The 21,599-nt window shown below is 40.3% G+C and overlaps 1 protein-coding gene across 1 annotated transcript in view; it reads left to right on the top strand.

The window, feature by feature from the left end:
• LOC118409821 (chondroitin sulfate proteoglycan 4-like) overlaps positions 1 to 21,599 on the top strand; it is a gene marked incomplete in the record, with an annotated part of 145,979 nt that overhangs the window by 101,935 nt on the left and 22,445 nt on the right. Inside the window, 3 exon segments of the mRNA XM_035811159.1 lie at positions 7 to 2,900; positions 5,590 to 5,860; positions 8,784 to 9,159. Of these exon segments, the coding sequence (XP_035667052.1) occupies positions 7 to 2,900; positions 5,590 to 5,860; positions 8,784 to 9,159 (3,541 nt within the window).

Below are 21,599 nucleotides of genomic sequence, written 5' to 3'. Positions count from 1 at the left end.
TGAAGACTAAAGATCAACAAACGTGAAGTCACATTGCGGGACGCGCTTGCTACAGAGAGTCTGGACATCGTATGTGCTACTCCTGAGTTTCCAACTGTACCAACAACTGTAATGTCCTCCACAGTTTCACAGGAAGAGGCCCGTGCAGAAATTTCGGACAGCTATATGACAATAAATCCTCTTTCTGTGGAAGAAGGCGGGCAAGCTAGTCTTAGTACTGACAACATCATGATCAATGTTGATCTCAAGAGCATTGGCATTCGGTATTCTGGAGTTCTTATCAGAGTTATAAAGCCACCAAAGCATGGAAAAATTGGTCAGAATGTTGCTGGAAGGACAGCAAGCCAACAATTCACCCTTTTGGACCTAGAAAACGCGTTTATTTACTATGAACACGATGGAACTGAGACCAGAAAGGACAGGATTCACTTCAGACTGTTCTTTCTAGCCAATGAAGACAAAGTTCCACCCTCCCTGCTTCGTGAGGAGGGGTATGTGATAAAGATAGAAATCACTCCAACTAATGACGCCCCAGAAATAAACTTGCCAACAGATCCAGACAATGTGTTCTCACTGATTCAGAACACCAAAAGGACTGTGACTCCAGAGGTGTTATCAGCAGAAGATCCTGATTCAGAGTCTTCAACACTTGTCTTCTCTGTCCTTAACAGTCCTGTGCAGCAGGACAACACTGGTTACTTGGAACGGTCAGACAATCCAGGTGTAAGTATTGACACTTTTACTCAGGAAGACATAAACTTGGGCAAAATCTCTTATGTACATCAGGGACCAAAACACTCGAGGCTGGCCCTCCGAGTGAGTGACAAAGACAAAGTTAGTAGTACTGCAGTATTGCGTATTATTGCATTAGATTTAGAACTGAAGGAAAAAGTCAACCTGGGTGTGGAGGTCATCCATGGAGACTTCTCTTTCATCACACCTGACATTCTGTCATTCGAAACCAACTCACCAGAGCAGGATTTGCCAATTAGGTATGATATCGTCAAGGCGCCACAGCAAGGTGAGTTGCAGAGGTTGCAGTCAGATGGTGTTTGGAGACCAGTTACATCCTTCACACAGAAGAACATGCAGAGGAAGAAGGTCCGATACTACAGCTTGGACCCTCTCCTTGTGAAGAACAAGTTAGCCACAGACAGCTTTACTTTCACAGCAACCTGCACGGGGGTGAAGAGTGAAGAATTTGATTTTGATGTCAGAATACCTCCTGTTAAAATCAAACTCATGCAGAATGAGCAATTGGTGTTAAAGCATATCAGAGAGAAAGCACTTTCTAGTAGGAATCTTCTGACAGTCCTGGAGAATATTGCCTCCTTTGACCCAGATAATGTTTTCTACACTGTGGTGAAAAATCCTGAGAAGGGAGAGCTACAGAGAGTGTTTGGAAACTCAAAAGAGGTGGTATCAGAAAGAACTAACTTCTCACAACTTGACATAGAAGAAGAGAGAGTGTCCTATGCCCTTGAGAGTACTGTAAGGACAGAGATTAGTGATTCATTTGTTTTTCAAATTTCTGCCTACGGTGCAGTGTCTTCTCTCTTTCAGTTCAATATCTCATACATTCCCGACCGTGACAGTATTTTTGTAACCAACACAGGCATGGTTGTGTCCGAAGGAGAAGGCAAACTTATCAAACCCGTGTTTCTCAAAGTAGAAACCTTGAACACTGATAGGTTTCGTTATGCTGTAACCAGAGGTCCAAAACATGGGAAGCTACAGTTGATTGATCCTAAGTCTGGAGAGGTTGCCATAGATAAGGTCCAGAGGTTCACCAATCAGGACATTGCCAATCAGGCTGTATTGTACATCCATGATGATTCAGAAAGTGGGGATGATTTCTTTTCTTTCCAAGCAGTCCCTGTTGCCGGACCTGCCAAGTCCACTTACAATGACACATTCCTGATTTCCGTAAAGCTGAAAAATGATCAGGCACCAGAACGCATTGTAAACAAGGTGGTGCAGGTGGTCACAGAAGGGGAAAAACTGATAACGACGAACGAGTTGAAGTATACTGACCCAGACTCTGGGTATGACGACTCAAAACTTTTGTACTTTCTACTGGGAATTCCCAATGGAAAAGTGGTTTATACCAATGACACAAATACACCTATAGCTACATTCACCCAGCTGGATTTAGAGCAGAGAAGAGTGATCTTCAGACACAGTGGTTCAGCGTACGGCAGGGGGGTGATACGTGTAACTGACGGTCAGTTTTACTCCACGGGGCTACTTGAGGTACGTGCATCAAGTCCATTCATTTCCATTGTGAACAACACAGGAATTGTTGTACAGAAGGGAAATAGATTGGCAATCACGTCAGATAATTTGGCAGCTGTAACGAACATCAATGCGGACAGAGCTGATGTAGTGTACGTGGTCACTTCTGGTCCTGCTGAGGGTAGGCTGGAGAAGGATGGTAAAAAGGTAACAGAGTTCACACAAATGGATTTATATGAAACAAGGATTGTGTACAAACATTCAGATGGAGATGGGCTCAGGGATGACTTCAACTTTACCATAAAGGTCAAAGGAACAGAGGTCAAAGGCAACTTCAAGGTCAGAGCTTTCTTGGCGAGTTACCAAAAGCCACCAAAGGTTGGCTCTTTAAAACCTCTTGTGGTAAAAGAAGGGAAACCAGCCATTATAACCAGCCAGATTTTAAGTGTGACACATCCCGACAGCACGCCACAGGAGATTGTCTTTACTGTTACTGAGGCACCAAAGTTTGGATACCTGGAACTGATAGAAGCCTTTACAGACTTTGACTACCAAGGAGATGAAGCTGTGTCAGAAGATGAAAGAATGACAAGCTTTACTCAGCAGGATGTGAATGATGGAAGGTTACAGTATGTCCAAACTGCCACCAACCAGCTGACAGACAGGTTAGTAGTCACAGGGCTACCCAGACATGACGTTTCATAAGTAACCAGTGCTCGAAATGTGTACTTAATGCACAGGGCCCAAAATTGGTGCTGTGAAACTGATACACTTATATGTACCATTCTGGACATTCAAGTGTCAGGAAATGTTTTTCTGTGCAGCATCAATTTCTGAGTTTAGTTGCCCAAAAATGAATTTTGAGCACTGGTAGTATCCTCAGAGGATCTTGAGTCTAATGTATCTGTGCAAGAAACATTTTGATAGCAAAGTTATGTTTCAAAATGAACAGATGTGAAGTAGAACATTCAGAACAAATTATGTTTGATTATCTATCGTGAAACTCTGAGGAAAGAGGAAACAAGCAACATTAAGGTATCTCGGTTGGCTAAATTGGCATTTTGACCTTCAACTGTTTTCTTATTAATGAATCAAGAAAGAATGGAGCCGTAACGAATGTTGATAGATGGGCATTAAAGAATTCTAAATCTGATTTTTGGGGGGCCAAATTGATGACGTCATCATTTTTATTGCCTCTGATATTATTTTTATTACCTTTGCCAGAATGGCTAAGGTTATGTTTTAGGCTTGTGAGTCTGTGTGTCTGTCTGTGTGTTAACAGCATAACTCAAGAAGCCTTGGATGGAGCCAGATAATATTTGGTAGGTGGGTAGGGGTCGGGAAAACAAAGGTCAAGTTCGATAATGGGCCCCCTAGCGGCTTGCTAAGGTACTGCAGCAGAACCTCAATTCTTGATATCTCGTGTTCTGGACATGCTGTGGTTATGATTTTTGAGTGGTAGATAGCCCTTAGGGCAGAGAGTAAGTGCGGTAAGTTTGGACCCCCTAGCGGCTTGTTTGGAGCTGCAGTCGCCGATTTCCTTTCAAACTTTGGACAAGAATAACTCGAGAACGTGTTGATGGATCGTCATGAGTTTTGGTATGTAGATAGCCCAAGTAACAATGTACATAATAAAATACTAATTATGCAAATCAGCAGCTAATTTGCATAATTAATGACGAAAGTTTATAAATCCGCTGCATTTCATGATAGGACTTTCAAACTTGTCATATATAGATGAGAAAGAGAGAAATATCAATGCATGTTAATTATGCAAATGACGGCCTCATTTGCATAATTAATGAGAAAATATAAACGTATTGACGGATCGTCATGATTTTTGGTATGTAGATAGCCAAAGGGAAGACTTACATGATGGAATTCTAATTATGCAAATCAACAGCTGATTTGCATAATTAATGAGGAAAGTTTGTAAAATCCCCTGCATGCCTTTCTAGGACTTTCAAACTTGTCACATTTGTAGCAGATTATGATCTCATTTGCATAATTAATGGGAAAATATGAACGTGTTGACGGATCATCATGATTTTCGGTATGTAGGTAGCCTAAGTAAAAACTTACATAATGAGATACTAATTATGCAAATTAACGGCTAATTTGCATAGTTAATGCGGAAAGTTGATAAATCCACTGCATTCCGTGATAGGACTTTCAAACTTGTCACATATGCACATATGTAACTGAGAAAGATGGCAGAGAGTAAGAGGTGTATGTTTGGGTCCGGTAACGTCTTTTCTTGAACTGCAGGAGCCGGTTTAGTTTCCTACTTTGAAAGAGAATAAGTCAAGAAGGGATGAAAGGATCATAATGATTTTTGATATGCTGATAGCTTAAGTGATGCTTGATACAATTAATATTATTATGTAAATATGGATCTTATTTGTATAAGCAATGGCGAAATGTTATGAACCAACTCCAGGCATATAAAATAAAATGTAATGAGTAACACATTTATGTCTATAGACAACATTCTACATAACAAACCTGGTTTATTTGGCAAAGTTATGTGTTCGTGGAACTCTAGTTTTCTATGACAAAATACAGCACTTTGGTACATACCACTGTAATGAAACTTCGTTTTTCGTTGCATAATGATGAAGCTACAAACGTAGTGTTGCGCAAACTGATATCTACTAATGATCTGTAGTAATTAGAAAATGTTTGTTTTCATCTAATTAAAAAAATTAATTCTAAATAACTACAGATCGTTAGTAGATATCAGTTTGCGCAACACTACGTTTGTAGCTTTCATCATCATGCAACGAAAAATGAAGTTTCATTACAGTGGTATGTACCAAAGTGCTGTATTTTGTCATAGAAAAAAATAATATCAGAGGCAATAAAAATGATGACGTCATCAATTTGGCCCCCAAAAAATCAGATTTAGAATTCTTTAATGCCCATCTATCAACATTCGTTACGGCTCCATTCTTTCTTGATTAATTAATAAGAAAACAGTGGAAGGTTAAAATGCCAATTAAGCCAACCGAGATACCTTAACTTGTACTGACAGTCACATATCTGCAGGTATGGTTTGCACATGTCAACCTTTCCTAAAGGTGATCAATGCGCTCATGAATATGGATTGATGTGCTATCATACTTTAATTCTTGAAACTTTTGCATTGGTCTAATTTTTTGCGGAGACCTCTCGACAACAAATTCACGACACTGTGAATACGTCAACCTTGTATCAAGTTGATATAATCACAATTGTACTACAGAATTGTTTCTATCAATGGCGAACACTGCAAAAACCTCTTTTTCCCTCCTAACGCGAACTAAAGCCACAGCAAAAATAAAAGATTTTACAGTAACTGTATGTTGCTTCCAGATTTGTCTTGGATGTGTCCAATGGTATCCTGACAGCACGCGACCTGGTGTTTGAAGTAGAGATTGTTCCCAAGCTGGTGCCAGTTGAGGTGAAGAACTTCACTATCCGTGAGGGTGCGTCCACGCCACTGGTGGAGAACATCATCAAGGTGTCCAACAGGCACTTTGTAGGCCTGGCCTGGGTGTACGAGTTGTTGGAGGGACCATCCAGTGGCCAGATCGAGAGTACAAGAGGACCAGGTGTGGCTCTGAGGAGTTTCACCAGTGATCAGGTAATTAAGTCTTCCCAAGAAAGACTTTCTAAATCTCTAGCCATTTCTGGTTTGTTCCAAATTAAGCCAATCACAACTCAGATTTTGAAATGACTTCATCTCTACTACTCAAAATCATCTGCTACACAACATCTTTGTCCCCCTCATTCTGATTGTGGTTGGCATTTGCGAAATGAATAAGTATACGCTTTTTATTCATTTTCCCATGCTTGCGTTGAGTTTTTTTATTTAGTATACGATACATTATGACAATATGTAATTAACTGTAAATACTCAAGGTTTACAATGTACGACAATTGTACAACAATTTTTTACTCAGACCTTCACAGTCCGACAATTGTACAGCCGCAAAACGTCCGCTCAAACATTATAATTACCGTGATCTACAGCCGCAAAACGTTGCCCCTTTACTTCATTTTTCTAAATCGCACTTAATACTGTTAGGTGTTCATGATAGTAATTATTGGTGTACTACTGTAACAGTATTTGACTACCTTCACAAAAGGCTACGGGGAGACTTCAATCTCCATTTTTGCGAAAATGTTGCCTTTCTAATTATATCTATATAATATCTATATTGACCATCCTAATTCGCATCAGCCCAACAGCACTCATTCGCATCAGCATAACAGGTACAGGCATAATTTGTTTTATTTTATTTATCAACAACACTTCTTCAAGCTTCAGCCCAGGTGACTGAATGGTACACAATATACATATGTAAAACAAATTGTTACAAGGCACGTACATGTTGTACATGTATTAACTGAAAGGTATTTACAAAGCACATTACAATTCTTTGTTGTTACTGTTTTTTAAGCCTGGTGCTAATAGATGTGTCCAGTTGATGTTGATTCAGGGTATCATTAGCCTAATGGTCCTGAAAATAATGGTGTGAGGAAAGGGTCAATGATTAGGGTTGGCCTTATTGGCTTCTACCTGCTGCAAAGAAGGCAGCGTGGGCACAAGATGCAATGTGCTACAGGCAGGGTCAATGTCAGGACCCCGGTATTAGCATTTATATGGACAACATGCATCGATGAAAGGTGCGGGGGAAATCTGTATAGTTTGTAAATTGCTACTTGTGCCTGAATGTTGGACCACAGCGATGGTCCCTTGATGCAGTACCCATTGCCTGAGCTGAAGTTGTATTGAAAATCAGTATCGGCGCATACGTGTATGTTATATATAAAGGCTGAACTTTTCAACTCTGTTGTGCTGAAGCCTGTGTATATTGCAGCCTTCTTTTTTTGTCTTGCCTTTGTGCAAGGCACGCAATGGTGGAAGATTATGATATATGGTGTACAGAAGTGTGTGTGCATATGCATGTACATTACAATATGTACCTGCAGACCTGCAAAAGATAAAGCCATATTTATGCTACAGTACTCCAGTGGAACTGGCAGCTTAGATTACATACACCTGCAGGTCAAACACTTCTTTATCAACTAACACAATTTGTTTTTGTAAATGAAAGGGACATTGATTTTATGGAACTAGCATGGATTATAGATATTTATCATATAGCCAGGGGACGTGGGCCAATCAGAAGGCCCCATTTCATGCTGGTTATGACGCCGTAACAGCCGTGCATTAAATTTTTGATTATCACATATGTGATAAAACTTTTGAAAGTTTAAACCAATCAGGACGACAGACAAACAGGACGCTGGCCAATCAGAATGAGATATCCAGGAATCGTCCATCTGCCAAGATAGGGGAATAAGTACAGGCATGGCAGGGGGGATGGCTCCCTCTATTAACATCGGTAGTGCGTGTTTCTTTGTTCAAAGAAAACATTTGCCGTCTTAAAACAACACTGAATTACCTATAATATTTAAGACAATAAAATCTATTTCAAGTCATGTCCAGTTTAAACTGCAAATGGAAAATAAAATTATTTGCACCCCCGCCCATTCAAGTTCAGACGACAATAACACCACGGTCCGCCATTGAGTAGCGGTCATGGCGCTGGAGGACCAAAATGCTACCTTTCTTCGGAGAAGTCGTGTCTGGGTTCGTAGTGAACGAGATTCTCAAGAGCTGTTGAAGCACAGGGATCCCGGAATACCTCAGGAAAGCCGGCAGAGATTTAGCGCCTGATACGAACGAACTCGACAATCTGGAGAATGGGCGAGTGGAGAAATACGGAGCGTGCAACAGTTTGTAACATAATGAATCGACTTTGTTCTTATTTTAAGCCTTGGAACAGAAATACATTTCACGTACAAGTTTTATGTTGTTCAAATTCACTGTTCAAATGTATGTACTGAATAAAAGATGTATGTTTTAGAAAAGAATTTGTCGCTCCTACTCAACTGGAAACTCTACTCTAATCTACTCTAAATGGGTCAGTGTGGGTAGGCTATATGATAATAGGGTTAATGACCCACCTGTTCCTCGGTATATATGGTGTCATAACGCCTGGTCCTTTGCTATAACCACCAGTCCTCATAAAACCACCTCGTTCGCTTCGCTCACTCGGTGGTTTTATTCGTTGGTTATAGCAAAGGACCAGGCGTTATGACACCATATACACCTCGGGGCGGGTCATTAACCCTTAAATGTAGGGCAGATTTTAGATCATTTATTGCTTGATGGAAATGTTTTTTGTTAAACGACTTCGCACAGTACTTCGCAAGGCCAAGAGACCACTTCTTGGCACAGAACTACTTATATGTGTACTTACTCAGTGGTGACCATGTAACAAGATCAGAATGCCACTTCTTATGGGTTGGTTATTTTGAGTAGTACTACTGGGACATCTCTTCCCCCTAGGTCAGAAATGTTATGATTGAGACAAGTTTAACTTACAGGGAATCAGGACAAACTGATGCAGTATTTTAGGTAATTCATGCTTACACTTTAAGTATTAATTGATTGGTACTAAGATATTTTTACTGTTTGGTTTTGTGTTGTTCAGGTGAGGAAGCAGTTTGTGTTTTATGTGCACGACGGGGCAGACACGCTCCATGACCAGTTCACCATCCGTGCTAACGCGACAGACGGCAGCACCTACAGCCTCCCTCACACCATCTACATCACGGTCACCCCCGTCAATGACGCGACTCCTCAGGTCCTGGTCAACAATGGTCTGAGCGTGTGGGAGGGCTCCGTCACTGTTGTCACCACAGATGACCTGAGCGCGACCGATGCGGACTCCTCAGATGAGAACATCGTGTTTGAGATCACAACACCGAACAACGGACGCATGGCGCTGAGATCCAAGCCGTGGAGGGAGATTGTGAACTTCACACAGGCCCTGCTGGAGAGGGGAGATATCGTGTTTGTGCACACAGGTAAGACGAACACTTTGAAGTTGGCATTTCTGTATGTAGTCAAACCTGCACTATTGACCAAATCTACACAAGGACCACCTGACTAATGGGATCACTTGTTGGTACATGTACCACCTTTTGGTGGTCTCTTAAGCCCTGGTCACATACTTTACATGATTTACCTGCAGTGGGGATTTCTTAAAAATTAATATGCAGTAATACCACCATATGTCAGGTTACGACATAGAAAGTCGTATAGAATGGAATATTGGTAGGTATACTTCGTGTCTCAAATACATGTACTTCTTTACAAGCATCAGGATACAAAAGCCTAACACCCCTTTCCACTGGAATCAGTTTCTTCCAGGACTTACTAGTATTCTCTAGAACTGCAGTGGCTCTTACCTGGCGGAGTGAGTCACAAGGTGGTGGCAGTTGTTAATACTGGCTAATTTCAGAAATTTTCAGGGGTAAAAGTCAAGTCAAACACCATGCAGAGACACTGTATAGTGTACATGTATCTTAAGAAGTGAACTTGAGATGTGAGTAAACAAATGTGGTGATAAATGAGGTGGTTACAGATGCCTAATGGAAGGCAGCTGGAATCCACACCTAAAAGAAATGGTGCTGGCTATCATCACCATGGGAGTGGGGAGTGGGTGAGAAGGGGGGCATGAGTGTCATGAGGAATAAAGAGGTCAGGGTAATATGGGGTCAGTCATCATCACCCCCACCCACTACTAACAGGTGCCTAGGCATTCGCACAAATTTCCAAAATTGGTACAAGTTTTAGGAAAAACATGTACATGTACATGTATCTTATGGGATATGCAGTCATTTTATGCAAATTCGCTGGTTGTTATGTTGACAGAAGGTATGTTTCTGGGTGTCTCCATCCATGATCACTTGAATGCAGGGTTGTAGCCAGCCTGAAATCATTTTCCATCCCCTCGACTTTGAATCCTATAGAGACGCCCAAGGCGCGACTTTCTTGGGGGGTCCAAGCATGCTCCCCTCTGAAAGTTTTGAAATCTACACCCTCTGAAATGCTATTTCCTGCATTTTGAGGTGTAAATTTACCCTGGTAGACTAACCTGTTCAATGGCATCTGTTTGGGTGAAAAATTACACAAGGGAGACAGTTTTATTATATCTTAAAATATCAATTTTTGTCGGTCACAGAGGACGGAATGGGCAAATTTTTTTTCCGTCCCAAGCTGCAAAATTCCGTCAAAGGCAGAAGGTCGGGTGCTGGCTACAACAATGCTTTAATGCATTAAATGGGCACATACAGTCACAACCATGCATTTAATGTAAATATAACGTTAAACCGGAGATAGATAGTTAGATAGATGGATAGCCTGTTACATGTAGCTACTCTTTTGCTTAATTTTAGCACATCACACTATGTTATCTGATGGATGAATGTCCCGCTTAGCTTTGTCATGTGACCTGTACATTTCTCATAAGTGATTTGTGTGTAGCCCATAAGATACATACATTTTTGCATAGTGATTTGTGTTTTTTTCGTAGAACTTGTACATTTTCACATAGTGATTTATGCGTTTACATCTAATTTGTACGAGCTTAGGCACCCCTGAGTATGTCAGCAGCAAAACTTCAGCTGAGATTCAATGACATATGGCCAAAGTGGATGTGAAAATTTTCTGCATCTATCATCAACAAAGGGTTTTGCCTACCTATATTAGGGTTCAACTGTATTATATTTACAACCGGGGGCCTATCTTTCCATCCCTGGACTGAAGTTTGCTTGTTAGGACGGGCAAAAGTTTCCCTTTGTCTATCCTTAAAATCTGACAATTGAAATTGATGAAAATAGCTTGGAACGACAGATTTAACAAGACAAATCAAGAGCATGGGCTCTGTAACAATGTGTGAAACAGAAAGGAATATAAAGATGGATGCGGACCTGTTTCTTAAAGAGTTTTTTTCTGGTTTCAGGGTATGTTGGCTAGCGGGTTATTGTTAAAGTATGAATATTGTAATACAATGTGTGTTGAATGCTGGTATTTCAAGTTAAACTTTATGACTCTCTTTTGTGCGTGTACATGTGTGTGTGTGTGTGCATGTGTGTGGGTGTATTTGGCTGAAGGATGATTTAAAATAGAATGAAGTTAAGTATTCCTTTTTTTAGCTAATTAAAGAATACTATACAATACAATGTACATGTATGTTAGTCTGCTATCAATGTTAGATATCTACTACTAGATACCTGCTTGTACAATAAATTACTGTACTAACTAGATTTTTTTTCACTAACATTATATGCATAATATATAGTCAATGATAGACCTACCCAAACCAGGTGCTACATTACATGTTCAGCCTAATGGGAAATGATAGGTTTGTTTTAGAATCATGGGCCAATTCCCAGGCTACCCACAAGTTGGTCAAATTCCATGGTCTGATGCTGTCAGCACCTTAACTTTCAATACCAATTGACCTCATTATGTCCAAAGGATGGATTCTCCCTCAGTGGTATCTGATCTTTCTTCCTTCAGATTCTTCCCATAGGTGACAGAAATCTCCATTCAATACTTTTTTATCGGCCAGAAAAATGTATTGGACTACTTAAAGCCAAGACCTCCGTCGCCTCTCTATTCTGCATCTGTATTGGTCTATTCATCAATGTGTGGAGTATTTAATGTTCATATGGGTTTTAAGGAGAAATGCTGTCATAATAGATGCTTGAGTGGGAGCTAGCTATTGATTGGTTGACAGGAATGACCTCTGGTATCTTACAGTAAGTTTGCTCACCATCTGTTCAGAAGCACATTCAACACACCCAACCATATTATATATAACATCTATTGGCATAACACCGGCAGTAATTCTTATACCGCCAAATGACATAAACGAAAAATTTTCGGTGATCCACTAGCGCAGCAACAGTTATTTTCGAGGTATGCACACTTCAGACATTCACGTGTTTCACACATTTTTAAAAAGGCTTCGATAACAGTGCATTCGAAGACAACAAGGACAAAAGTTTTCAGTTCATTTTCGGGGCAGGCGAGCTCGTCGTGGGACAAACACACTGTCACGTTCATCGCAAGATTTGTAGATAATAATCACAGGTGCTCACGGCACAAGATGAGCATGATTCAACAGCAATCTTGAAGTTCTGTTGGTAACCTACATCTCGTGTAAAAGTGTGAAGAGCCGTTGCATTATCGCCTGGATCTACGGCTGAATGGGTCAAATTGAACGTACGCCGCCATTTTTCCGCCATTTTTAATGCTACGCCAGCAGTGAAATTTTACGTCATAGCGGTTGTGACGGTCCAAAATTAAATGAAAATTCTTGACAGTAAACGTCCGTTTTCTCCTGACTTTTTGTATGGTCATGCAGGTATTTGTTTTGTGCAATTACTAACAGGAAAGGAAGGAACAACAGAGGATGAATAAAGGTACATAGCGGCAGTTAATTGTGCCGTGTTTTTCCTGGCGGTATTTTTTAACTCCCTCCCAACCACGCGCCCGTTCTCCGTTTAATTCCGCGGTGTGTTGCGATTACAATATATCGTTTTTAGCACGACAAGAGAGACAAAAAAAGATACCGAAAACAAGTGGCAAAGGTAAGCTTTACCAGCAACATGTAACTGGAGAAAATGAGGCGTTAATAATTTGTCAAATTAGTATCGCTTGCGAGCTCGCAGTAAACTTGGCGGTATTATGATAATAGATGTTAACAACCATACTGAACATGTACCTCCCAACATTGTCCAGAAATAATATGTAGTGTTTGTATGTATGTGTGTGAGTGTGGATGTGGATGTGGATGAACAGCTCAACTCCAGAAGGCCTGGGTGGATTGTTTGCGATGGTGGAAGGTCTTGACAAAACCTGGAAGTTATTAGATTTTGGGCCCCCTAGTGGCTTGTTATGCGTCTGCAGCAGAACTTCTGGTACGGGTTTTCATATCAAGTTCAGGACAGTTTAGTTTCAGGCTTTGAAAGAGAATAACTCAAGAAAGGGCTCACATATCGTCATGATTTTTGGTATGTAGATGGCTTTAGTGATGCTAGATTGTAATGATATGCAAATCAGAATCTAATTTGCAGTATTGTTGAAATTTTATGAACCCAACAGGGTCCATGATAGGGCCATATGAATCTGTGACAAATGTAACTGAGAAAGAGAAAACTGATTGATGAAAAGTATGTTAACAAAGACCAAATTTGCATAAATGAGAAAATGCATTAATTTCATACTGGTTAATGATGGCAATTTTATAATTGTGGCATTTGGAAGTTTCGTGAAAGATGAGGGTAAATTAAGTTTACGTAGATGATCAGAAAATGCTAAATATAGCCTTCTTTCATAAGATAAGACTGCAACTTCAGTAATTTGGGTTGAGGGGATGTTCAACTAGTACAATTTATGTAAATAAGGACCTCATTTGCATAATTGTTGAAAAATCATACAATACATCAGTCATAATGGTTGAAACCATTTAGCAAAGGTATGGGGTCGTGGAACTCTCAGACTAGTTTCATCTGTTTAGAGGATCAGGACTGGTGTTCAGTTGGTACCGCTTTAAAACTTGTGCTCACTGCGACTTAGTCAACACTAAGTAAGACCTTGTGTACTAACAGTTAGGTATTTCTTTCAGTGATATGGCAGTTGTATACCTCTATGTGACTGAAAATGCCTAATTAACCAGGCATGGCTTTCCTTTGCACATTTCAGTTCCACTTAACTGCAGCTGCCTAACTGTACATCTTTATTTGGGGGCAGAGAAACCAAGTTTCCCTATAGATTGACAAAACCAGTTAGGTAGAAATCTCGCATTCTCAAACGAAGTTTATCCCTGAAGCTAGTAGTACAGTGCCCCCTAACAACTGTTTGTGTTTTACAAGCATGTTACTCACTGGACCCTTTTAAAGACCTTTTTGGCTTCTTTGCTTATGACATCACAATACAAGAGCCCAAAATGTCAAGCAATATCCATGAAAAGAGTTTAAACATGAAATGATTCTTCGAACTCCACTCAAGCAAGAAATCAAAGATCCCATATCCAAGCATATCCTGCATTGTTCCACTGGCTCTCATAAGGCAACAGACATACATATAGCAGGAAATTCAAGATGAAATCCTATTTTGGGAACCTAACCTTTTGTCAGTGTCTCCTACATGCTAGCACATGGAAGCCAGCAACTCTTCTCCATACAACTAATTATGGATACAAAAGCACAAAGAAATAGACACAGAAAACAAAACCTTCCTACACAGAGCTGTGATGTTCAGCTTAAAAATTTATGAAGATGCAGATGAAACACTGGAAATGATAAAGTCACCGATATGATTAAGTCAATGAACAGTTTACAGTAACTGTCCCTTTTGGTTAGCTAGGGGTTGTCTTAATACTCTTACGAAGGGCTCACAACAATGTACGTGTACTTCATTATGTATGTTGTACATTTGTATGTATCCCCATTTTTTTTCTGACACCATCATGTGTTTATAACTGTTCCAACTTAATGTAAACAGCTAGCAATATGCTTACCATGACTGCTGTATTACAATGCCCCCTAACAACTAATCTGTGTTTTGCAAGTGTCTTACTCTTAGATAAGGGACCGTATGGCATTTAGCAAGGGGGGAGGGCCGGTCGCCAGGGGGGGGAGGGCCAAGCAAAAAAATATTTTGCCAGGGAGAGGGCCTAGCAAAAAATTTTTGACTTGGGGGGAGGGCCAAGCAAAAAAAAATAGCTTGGTCTGCCAGCAAAATATGTCCCTTAAAATCCAAGAAACGGCGTTTCAGAGGGTCAAGATTTCCAAATTTTTCTGGACCTCTGCAAGGGATCGCCCAAGGTTTGCGCTCAGGACACAGTGAAAATGCGAAAGGGCGGGGGCGGGGCTTATGCATGACGCCCTCGAAAACCTTTTTCACTTACAGAAATGTTATTAAACTCTAGATTAGTCTGCCAGCAAAATTTACCCGTCTTATTGCCCTCAAAATGTAAGAAATGGCGTTTCAGAGCTCGAGGGTAAATATTTGCAAATTTCCCTGAATCCCTTTTGACGTGACCGGCCTCGCGCCTTGAATGACCGACATCGTGATAATGTGTTTGGGGGGGGATTTAATTTTATATTTCTAAATTGAAATGCCGTTAAAGTTAGCTTTGTTTGTCAGCAAAATATTTCCCTCAAACTGAAGGAAATAGCTTTTAAGAGGGTCAAGATTTCAAATTTTCCTGGACCTACCTTGCGATTCTTCGTGCCTTTGGCGCCGGACATGGAACGTCGTTCTCAAAAACTTGAAAACCTCGTATTTTTTTTTCATAGAAATGTCATCTAACCAGCAAATTTTCCCATAAAAAAGCAATGCAGGAAATCGTGGCAAAAAAGCGTGGCATTTCTAAAAGATCTCCTGCAAGTCTACGTTCTCACGCCCGCCGGCGGCTAGAGAGAGGCGACCGGTCTACCCCGCCGTGGGAAAATCGCGTTGGTGCCCCCCTCCCCACCACAGTTTTGGTTAGTCAAATCGTGCTGTCGGTTTGGTTTTCATTTTTCCCGATTTACCGTAAGTTATTACCACCACAGAACCAAGAAAAAGTCCAAAATGTATGTAAATTGAAAATAGTTTCCGTCAAGCCGCTCAGGCCCGCAAGCTTGCAATACGTAAATTTAGAGAGCAGGGCGCGCGCCGCTTCGTGGCGCAAATCTAACTAGCGTTACTAGAAATCCAGATACAAATGCTTTTTAGGTGTGAAATAGCTTCTATATAGCAAATATTTATGCCTCTATGAAGCAGATATTTATCCCTCTATTAAGCAGATATTTTGAGCCATTCTGTTTTCCTTTTTTTACTAGGGGTGAGAGATCTGCTTCGCGATTAAAATCATGAAAAGTATGATATGACGCAAAGCACATTTACAAATGGGAGCGCAGTGTTTTATTGGCGTCTTGAATATTTTTTTCAAAATTGATAGGAGGGGGGAGGGCCAAGCAAAAAAAATTTGACTTAGGGGGAGGGCCTAGCAAAAAAATTTTTACCTGGGGGGAGGGCCTAGCAAAAAATTTTTGACCCGACCCTCTGGCGACCGGCCCTCCCCCCTCACTAAACGCCGTACGGTCCCTAAGTTAATAGTAGTATACTTTCAATCTTTACATAGAATCTAAAGGATCCTGGGTTGGAATCCTTGGCAGTCTGTAGTGTTGAATAGAAAGTACTTGTTGCATCGTCAGCTCGGACGTAAAGCCGACGGCCATGTGTATGAGGAAGCTTATGGCACCAAACCTCTGTACATTGTATGTAGAACAAGAGTTTGTAGACCTCATACAATGTACATGTACCTCTTTGGAATCTTTAGAGCCTTTGTAGATGACTTGTACATTTACATTCTATTCATAGTGGTGTATACCTTTAAGTAACTTACACATGAAGTAGGTAATTGCCACCATTTACCACTATTGAATTATGGCACTTTCAGAGTAATTATGCAAATTATACTCTTATTTCATTTGCATAGTTAGTATCTGTTAATCTTTCACCTGCCACAAATTATATACAAACTGTTACATGTATGAAAGTCCTATTATGGAATAACAGATTTTCCTCATTGTCCTAATTTGCATGATTACCTTATGATTGTGTACATCTCTGTCTAACTACCTGCATAACGAATATCATGGAAATTTGTTGTTCCTTTGTCATCCTTTCGTCATCTCTTTTGTAAATATTTTTTTTAATGCCCCTGAAGTTCAAGAGAAAGCTGCTAGGGGGCGCAAAAGTACACATCCTCTGCTGTTCTAAGGTCATACACCAGGGGGCCCAAAATCCACCTTGACCACAGACCAAATATCATTACAACCAAGCCAGAGGAAAGTTATGCTGACCACACCTATCCAGGAACGCATGCACACAAATATGCGCAAGTACGTGTGCGCACGCACAACACAAACACACACACACCAAAAACAATACCTTTTCATGATGATAATCCAATACACTTATCGAGAAGAGTACAGGTGACCTGGTGTGCTTGGCTGGAATATGCTTACAAATGAGCTTCATCCTACGTCCTCAGTGTGAGATCGCCCGCTTTATCTTTTCCTTTTATCATATCGTAAGCAAGCTGTAGAATATCAAGGCTGGTAGTACATTTTTGTACAGTGCCCCCTATCAGCTTGTTTGTGCTGTACAAATACACGTACATTACAAGTTAGGGACCTTTCCCAAATGCATTTTGACCGCTGTCCTGAGCGTAGGTTTTCTATTTGCCCCGCATTGTCTTTCTCCAATACCTTATCTCAACATGTCGTCTGTCCCAAATTTTAACTGAAAGATGAAACAGGTCCTGTATTGATTGCAATATCATCTGTAAGATGGGATGCAATGAACAATAATAAACTTTGACTTATTGATGGAATGATTCAGGAAAATAAACCAATGAAATTTTAAAGAAAGCTGATCTAGAATGTCCCTCATCAATAATGATTTTCATTGGTTTTGATAACGGTCCTAGAGATCCACTATCATATAGCTTTTACATGTATTGGGCTTGCATGGCCCCATGAATGTATATGAAACTTGGGTGTCAACACAAATGCATGTAGTGAAATTAAAGTAGGATGATACTACTAGCCAATGCCATTAGTCAAAATGTATGCAGTCAAAACTGCCCAAGAAAATGACCCAGAGGACTGCCTAAGTAGACAGATGGTCACTTTAGACAGGATACTTAATGCTGGTGTCAATGGGGAAAATATCTGAGTGACTGCCAAAGGGTCACATTAGCACATGGTCCTTACTAGGGCTGGGTACCGGTACATAAAATTCAGGTCCAGGTCCGGTTCAGGTCCAGAGGATTAGGTCCAGGTCCGGACCTGAACCTGGACCTGATGCAGTATGACTCATACCAATGGTCCATTTCACTACAAAGAAATCTGTTTGGTGGAGTATTAGACTTACACTGACGTTTTAAAATCATACAAAGCTAACTGCACCTGTACGATTGACTGTAAAACTTGGTAGAAATGACTATAAACTCTACTCTACTTCACTCTTGTTATTTTCTTCCACCTGCAAGCGTCAAAACGTGTGAATGCCTGATAAAATGATCTGTTAATTTTCTAATCGGTCCAACATCCGGTCCACCTAATTTTTTCAGGTCCGGTTTTTCTGGACCGGTCCAATAAGAAAAACCGGTTTTGTACCGGTACGCTGTACCGATACCCAGCTCTAGTCCTTACATAGAGATGGTCACTTATACAAGTTTGATTGTATTTAAGTATTCTGCAGATGTCAAGACACTGCACACAAAAAAAATCCACTAGGGTATGCATAAGGGAGCATGTACAATGTACAATACAGTCAAACCCCTGCCAAATGACTATTTTTGGTGGCTCCTTGGATAATTTTTTCCATTGGCCATTCATCAAGAATCCTTAGTGACCAACTATCCACGTAGACTAAATTTTATTGGTCCCCTAAATTATTCTTGGGCAGTTTTGAATGTACATGTAGTTCGAAGGTATGGAGACAATTATTTGGCAGGATGTCAAAGGTCAGTCAACTCCAACTGACCAGTTCATGGAAAAACTCCAGTCAGTTCATCACTTTCAGATTATCGGCATAGCTCACAAAGACCGACAGAAGACCAATTTAACAGGCACAAGGCCCTTAAAGGTACTTATAATCCCCTTTATGTTGCCGCAGTACCTATATGCCCAGACAAATGGCCAGTAGTTAATAGCAGTATTGTCTCCTGGGTCAAATTAAAACAACCCAGACTCGTTGCTGTCTGGGCTGCGGAAATATTATGGACATGAGAAGCTGTCACACAAAAGTCAAATTTTTGACACAAAGGTTTATCTGAGTTAGATATATGTACCACAAATGACATGTGATCGCCATTTTGGAAAAGAAGTTACTTGAGGTTCTCAGACATGTTAGCATTGATGTTGTTGTTGAAATCCCCTTCTCTTGAGTTTCCCTTAAGTTTTTATGTCTTTAGTGTTTATATCAGATGTTAAAATCACATTGTGGAAAAAACAATTAATGTTATGTGCTCTTGACTATAATCCATTCCAAAAAAGTTAACAGTCCTCCTCCAGTGTCCATCCCAAAAGTCTTTGACCCATCCCTTTTATATGCCAATCTTCCCATGCGTAAATTTGCATCACTATGTTGCTAACGACCACCAGAATCATTAAGATCCAAAGTAATTCAAATACCATGAATGTAAAAAACACAATGTATACTTTTCATGAATTCAATGTCTAGAGTTACAAATTGTTAAAATTGATATGTACTGAATAACAAAATTATGGCCCAAAATGCAATTACAGGTACTTCACCTCTGAGATTGAAAGATTGCCTTTTCGATTCAAGAGCTGTAAGATGACCTTTTGGCATTATTAGATTATATCTGATATTCCTTTGTCAGGATTAAATACTTTTTGAAACAAAGATGGATTACAAAATATAAATTTGGCATTTTGATGGATTGCTCATGGTTGATATTGAATAATGTCTCAAATTAAGTGAATTTTCTACATAACTAGCTGTGACCTTATTGTAGGTATGCATCAATGGGCACATAGTAACATTGGAATCTATTTGGATCCTGTGACATGATGTATTTTAAAATTGAAAGTCCGAAATGTTTTTCAATGAAAGGTGTTTCCTATCAAGCCTTTGAAAAGAAGATATAATGTGATATTCCATTGCTCATGCCTTTAATTCAGTAACATGAATTTGTCGACCCAAATTCAAAAAGTCAAAGTCAAAACTCAATATAATAAATGTTAAAAGCCTTACTTGTGTTGTTACATGTGTATTACTTTGAGCTCATGCTGTGAAACCATTTGTGCATTGTCTCTGCCATGCATCATGTAAGTAATAATCTCAGCATTAGTCCAAGGGCATCCTTTTTGAAGAATGTGTGTGAACATCAGAATTGTTGAATCTTCATAGCAGTTTCAATTGAAAGGTGCCAGTAGTGAGGATAGCTGTGTTTGATATGTAGGAAACTTGGTACAATATTGGAAGGTGCTAATGTGAATGTACACGCAAATTTTATCTTTGATAAATTATAGTCATTTTAGATTGGGCGTTAGGTAATTTAAGTGTCTCCCATGACAATATTGTGTTTCAAATACAAACAAATGTATCTAGTTTCAGAAGAAATATTATCATAGTGTTTGAGAGATTATCAAGTCAAAGAAAGAAAGATATTTTATATGAATTTTCCTCGTTATTACCTTAAGGTTTGTCACCTCTGAGTACATATTACAATATCCTGTATATGTACCTCCTGATTGAGCCATAGATACATTATAACTGTGCAATGAACGGGTCTGTCTGAATACAGCAGTTTGAAATTAATAAGTCCCTTAGTAAGGAAATGAATGTGGTGCCCTAATGGTCTGTGTAATGAGGGATGGAGAATTTGGTCTCTTTAATTATTTCTTGTGATTAGAGGTTTGAGAGTTTATGTGAGATAGGGTGATGGTGGAATACAAATGAAGTCCTAACATCAGCTGGCAACCCATCATTGTACTGTTAAAGGCACAGGTCAGTGGTTTAGAAGTCAGCTTGAAGACTTTATTTTTAGTACTCCATTATTTCTCAGCTTTTGCTGCTAGCAATGCTCAGTTATGCGAGTTAGCCAGAAGTACATCATCTTATTGTTGTTTATGCCTGCAGGTGTCTATTTACTTTGTTACCTGCATGTATGCAGGTATGGTTTTCACGGGCGTGGGAACTTTTGGAAGCTGGGGATTTAGGGCGCTGTATCTCGAGAACGGATGGTGCGAGCACGACGATTTTTGGTAGTGGGTTGGGGGTGGTAGCCTGACACTCAGGTTTGATTTTGGGCCTCCTGGCGCTTGAACTTGACATTGCAGGTGGCATTTTTGGTGTTTTTGGGGCACTTTTGGCGCTGTGTGTCCGGAACGATACGCACCATTGCGACGATTTTTGGTGCATGGGTGAGAAGTTGTTGCCTGTTGCCTAGGATTGACTTTGGGCCTTGTCGCGTTTGAACTTGACGCGGCAGGTCGAATTTTGTGTCCGGGAGGGGTATTTCCGGAGTTATATCTTCTGAACGGTTGGTGCGGGCGCAATGATATTTGGCACATGTGTTGGCGGTGGCTGAATAATTCTCAATTTTGATTTTGGTGCCCTTGGTGCTTGAACTTGACATTCCAGGTTACCTTTTGTGCGGGCACTGCGCGTGCGCTGTATCTCCGGAACGCAAGGTGCCATCGTGTTGCTATTTGTTACGTGGGTTGTTGCTGGTGTCCTGGTGGTCAGGTTTGATTTTGGGCCTCCTAGTGCTTGAACTTGATACTGTAGGTTGACCCTGTTTTTGTGTGGTTGGGGCATCCCCCCAATATCTGCTTGGTTTGGTTGGGTTTGGGTTGATTGATAGGTCTTTAAGCTTAGGTGTAGAATCGTCATCTGTTTTTGCACTGGCTTCTGCCACCTT

The sequence above is a fragment of the Branchiostoma floridae genome, chromosome 2, assembly GCF_000003815.2.
Source record: "Branchiostoma floridae strain S238N-H82 chromosome 2, Bfl_VNyyK, whole genome shotgun sequence".
Classification (NCBI taxonomy): Eukaryota; Metazoa; Chordata; class Leptocardii; order Amphioxiformes; family Branchiostomatidae; genus Branchiostoma; species Branchiostoma floridae.
The sequence above is the reverse complement of the archived record's forward strand: the minus strand, read 5'-3'. Positions and strand labels throughout refer to the sequence as shown.